General features: G+C 48.4%; 2 protein-coding genes across 2 annotated transcripts; both read left to right on the top strand.

Moving 5' to 3' along the window:
• Window positions 1-254: 254 nt before the first annotated feature.
• LOC113216086 (uncharacterized) lies at window positions 255-1,442 on the top strand. The gene is made up of 2 exons (XM_052276147.1): window positions 255-323; window positions 1,035-1,442. Exons 1-2 carry the CDS (start codon window positions 276-278, stop codon window positions 1,290-1,292), a joined length of 306 nt encoding a protein of 101 aa, XP_052132107.1. The 5' UTR covers window positions 255-275; the 3' UTR covers window positions 1,293-1,442.
• A 2,006-nt stretch (window positions 1,443-3,448) lies between these two features.
• Window positions 3,449-4,198, top strand: LOC127751896 (uncharacterized). The gene is made up of 2 exons (XM_052276148.1): window positions 3,449-3,564; window positions 3,832-4,198. The coding sequence occupies exons 1-2, from the start codon at window positions 3,517-3,519 to the stop codon at window positions 4,087-4,089; spliced, it is 306 nt and encodes a 101-aa protein (XP_052132108.1). The 5' UTR covers window positions 3,449-3,516; the 3' UTR covers window positions 4,090-4,198.
• Window positions 4,199-4,788: the final 590 nt, after the last annotated feature.

Genomic DNA, 4,788 nt, shown 5'->3' with positions numbered 1-4,788 from the left:
TTGTTAACGGCGAAACGAACCCACTTTTATCATAATTTTGTGCTTGCTGTGCTACTCAGACGCGGCTCAAAATGCTGCTGTGAAAGACTTAGAGGTCACTTGCTTTTTCGCATGTGTAAAACTATTTTAATACACTGCAAAATGCTTACGAAGCACAGGTTTGTAAATACCCTATAAGGCCTATAAGAAATTTGAAGCACTGTATTTGCTTTACATTAAGCCTTTAAAAGGAAGCCTTTCACAGCCCACGGTCCCACAGTCCCTCCACGAATGCCATGGTTTCCACCGCTCCCGTCCTCCTCGCTCTATGCGCCCTGGTGGCTGTAAGTAACAGAAGACCATACTCTACTAAATTACTACAGTGCTAGTTACTGACACTGCGTACCATCTGGAAAAAAACGTTAACAATTCTTGTTAACGGCGAAACGAACCCACTTTTATGATAATTTTGATCTCAGGTGTTATAGGCAGAGCGCTATTTCATCATTATTTTTGTTGATTCGTCTTCGTAGTGTCTTTGTGCATTATCGACTCCAAGTTTTAAAACTACACTATATTTCACGAGGGTCGAGGGTGGCAAGCGCGCGCGGAGCGGACTACACTCGGAGTAAGGTGCTTGCTGTGCTTTTACTCAGACGCGGCTCAAAATGCTGCTGTGAATGACTTAGAGGACACTTGCTTTTTCGCATGTGTAAAACTATTTTAATACACTGCAAAATGCTTACGAAGCACAGGTTTGTAAATACCCTATAAGGCCTATAAGAAATTTGAAGCGCTGTATTGCGAACTAATTTTTAGTTGATCGTAAGCGTAGGCGAGAGTAGGAATACAAGGTTCGAACTGAAAGTGATTGTTGTAAAGATTTTTCAGGAAATGCTTCACAGTACGAAGTTTATTCGTAAAGAATTTACCGTTGTCTTTTTTTGGCACGAACTTTTAGGTGTTTCAATGTCACAAGTTTTAATGCGTCAACATCTGCTGTGCTGAATGTCCTGACTGTGAGCGACGCTTGACTATTGCACTGTTGGTTCCAGCTGTCGGCTGCCAATCCCATGCCGGAGCCGGAGCCTTTTAATCTGGGAAAAATCGCTAATAAAGTCAAGAACTCGGTCATGAACTTCGCCGGCGACAAGGGCAGGTGCTTGCAGAACACCGGAGTGCCGGCTAGCCTCATCAAGAAAGGCGTCGGCTGCGGCCCGACGGCTCTCGCGGGCCCCGAGGCGTGGGCGGCGTGCGCGGGCCTCGCCAGCATCCCCGAGGCCAAGAAGGCCATCAAGTGCTTCACGGGCTAGGGAGAGGGAAGTTCTGCAGATGTCATAAACTGCGGGAAGCAAGCACAGAAGAACTACGTACCATCTCAGCGGCCAGTGTCTACGGTATCTGCAGCAAGTCAACATCGTATTTCACACTAATCATATATAAAATCTAGTTACCTGTTTCAATCTACTCAGTCTTTTATCATAGCCCACCCCACGGCTCCGCCCTCCGCCTGGTCTGGTTCTCTCTCGCTCGAGGCTAGCCCGAAGCTAGCTATCTCGAGGTTTATCGCTCATCGGTCTCCAAGACATGACAAAAGGAGCTGTATTCGTACACTGCCATGTAAAACATGGGCTTTCCGGTGCTATAACGACACTGTACTCCGCGCTCTTTACCCTAGATGCAGTGACTAAGAGCGGCATCTAAAGTAACGCCGTAGATTATTTCGTAATATGGACTCTAATTTTTTGCAGTGTGTGAAAAACAGAGCGTTCCACACCATTTTGTTGTCCGACGCCAGACAGTCCACTGAAGACGGTCTCTACTAGAGGGCAAAGTGGCTTCCCTCCCCTCCCCTTCCTATATGTACCACAGGAGGGCGAGCCGCACGGCGGCGGCGGAGGGTGTTTGGCAGACCGCGCGCCGCCACGCCACAAGATGTACGAAAAACTGTGGGGCTTTCTGGCCTGGTCTTTTTAGCGCTGTGGGCTAATTTTTAGACAGTCCCCTATTTTTAAAAAATACACACACACACACACACACCTATATTTTTTGTCTTCTGACGTCTCTTGTCACATTTTGTTTTTCCTCCTCTTCCTCCTCCACCTTCGCGGCTCGCTGCGCTTGCCCCCCCCCCCACTTTCCTCCCAATTTTCCCCTTTCGCCAGCCGCTGCCACACCACAACGATGCGCTGTCTTTGCGCTCCCGGACCGGAGCGCTGAAGCTAGTTTTTAGCAGATGGTACATCAAGAAAATACATAACAAGAACAAAAGAAGCAGGAAGTCACCAGTAACCAAAAAGAAACTAATTGGTTCGATGTTTCATCAGCTTGTACTCTCGCTCGCAATAGGATCTGGAGCAGGCGCGGGACTTTTAAACTGTCTATTCGAAAACTCTGATAGCAAATTAAGACATAAGACCCTCTGCAGTCTAGGCGTTGTGCATTCGTCTCATTGAAATAAGCAGAATTTTAACGTAGACCATACTGAGCGTTTCCACACCCAGAAGGCCGTTTCTTTGAATTAAAGAAGTTTTATTCAATTCAACGAAAATTTCGTGCCAGAAACCAAAGAAATCTTTTTCGTTCATATAACGAAAAAATTTCTTTCACAGAACGAAAGTTTTGTCAGATTGAACAAATTTTGTTTGAGCTAAAGAACTTTTTTTTCTTCTAATCAACGAAAATAATCGTCAGTTCGTGATTTCGTTAAGTCAAAGTTACGGTCTTCTGGGTGCAGTTGTTAGGACAAGGTAAAACGACACACTGGTCTGAAATTTATATCATCTGCTTTCACGATCCGTTCTCTGAGGGAACTTTTTTTTTGCCTTGGGAGCTGGTGCATACATTACTGAAGTCCGCGTTAGCTCAAACAGCTAACACTTGGTTATTCAGATACCACAATCGTCAACTAACGTCTTTTTCGTGCGAAATTGAAATTCACGTAATAGAGTAAATATATTTAGGACCGATTTTATCAGTTGTCCTACAATCATCCGATAATCAACAGACAGTTTTCTGCTACCGAAGACAACACGACGCATGCGACCACTTCCCCCATGGTGAAAACAATGTCTGATTTTGTGAGGGAAAGGGGAAAACCTTGAGGAACTACTACATTAGAAGGAAACCCCTTTAGATTTGGAGTTCTTCAAAAACGTGGGAATTTACTTCATCATGGTCATGGTTCCCACATTTTAGCTCCTGGGCTCCTGGCGTTTTCCACGACTTTCAAGGACCATGTTATTTTTCCAGGACTGTCAAGTACATTCCAGGTTTTCCACACTTGTGGGAACCACGTTCCTCTATTGAGGTGTCGACATCTTAGGAGTTTTTCTCCTCAAACATGAGAGTTTCTTAAAGTTTTATTTTTTTTCTTAAAACAGACATTATTTTTACTGTGGTCATGAAAAAGTTATGACGAGGGTCACGAATCCGTGACTGACGTGCATACCTGTTGCGTTGTGCACTGACGTTACATTTGGACATAAAAGGGAGCGTTTTTCCAGTCCACGGTAGCACAGTCCGCCCACGACTACCATGGCTTCCACCGCTCCCGTCCTCCTTGCCCTGTGTGCCCTGGTGGCGGTAAGTAACGTGACACAGGAAACAAGCCTCTAGGGCTACGAAAACTTTACTTTACAACCCGGAAGATGTTCAAAATCTTGTGGCATAGAAATGTGCTTCACAGTATGAAGTTTTTGTTTCGTAAAGCATTTACTGTTTCCTTTTTCTAAGAAATTTGGCGCGAACTTCTAAGTGTTTAAATGCCAGTACTTTTAATTTGTCGAGGGACCCCCCGTCAACATCTGCTGTGCTGAATGTCCTGAGTGACGCTCGACTTATCGGTTCCAGCTGTCGGCTGCCAATCCCATGCCGGAGCCGAAGCCTTTCAGCCTAGGAAAACTCGCCAATAAAGTCAAGAACACGGTGCTGAACTACGCCGGCGACAAGGCCCAGTGCCTGCAGAACTCCGGCGTGCCGACCAGCCTCATCACGAAGGGCGTCGGCTGCGGCCCCACGGCTCTCGCGGGCCCCGAGGCGTGGGTGGCGTGCGCGGGTCTCGCCAGCTTCCCCGAGGCCAAGAAGGCCGTCAAGTGCTTGACGGGCTAGGGAAAGGCAAGTTCTGCAGACGTCATAAACTGCGGGGAGCAAGCACGGAAGTACCTTAGGGCATCGGGAGCAAGTCGCCAACATTGCAATTAACACCAATCATCCGAAATTTTGTTATTTACTTTCATAACCTACTCAGTCCTCACGCATAGCCCGCGGCTCAGCCTGGTTGTCTCTCGCTCTAGGCTAGCTCGAGACATGTTCATCGCTCGGTGAGGCCTAGCGCCGTCCGGGTAGGCAACCCATTCGACGAGCGCCGCGCTCGGGCCACGGGCCACGGTCTCCCACTCCATGTGTATTCCCCCTCCACCCCAAGCAACTGCTCAGAATCCTGGCGCGGGTCCGGCCCAGACTCCCTCCTGGTCCTACTGGGCACTGGGACTGGGCAGCCAGGGCAGCCAGGGCAGCCGTGGGGGTGAGCGAGGGTGAGCACGGCGATCAGTGGCGTCACAGCGTGCCGGGCCAGCTGCACTGCTGTGCGGGCGGGCCCCACCACCCCACACTGCAAGTGATCCGAGCTGGGTCCAAAGCTTTGTTTGAACCAATAATGGTACGGACTTGCAGGAGGACGGGTAGGGGACTGCGTTTTGCACGAAGGTTTGAAATTGAGAGGGCCTATGTCGCGTGCAATGTCCAAATACAAGGTTTTTGAGCCTACTCACGACCTAATAGCAGGCGCGGATTAAGGGGGGGGCGGGG

Source organism: Frankliniella occidentalis, unplaced genomic scaffold (genome assembly GCF_000697945.3).
Source record: "Frankliniella occidentalis isolate FOCC.00 unplaced genomic scaffold, Focc_3.1 Scaffold1890, whole genome shotgun sequence".
NCBI lineage: Eukaryota > Metazoa > Arthropoda > Insecta > Thysanoptera > Thripidae > Frankliniella > Frankliniella occidentalis.
Note: the sequence above shows the minus strand (reverse complement) of the source record. Positions and strands in the feature narration are given on the sequence as shown.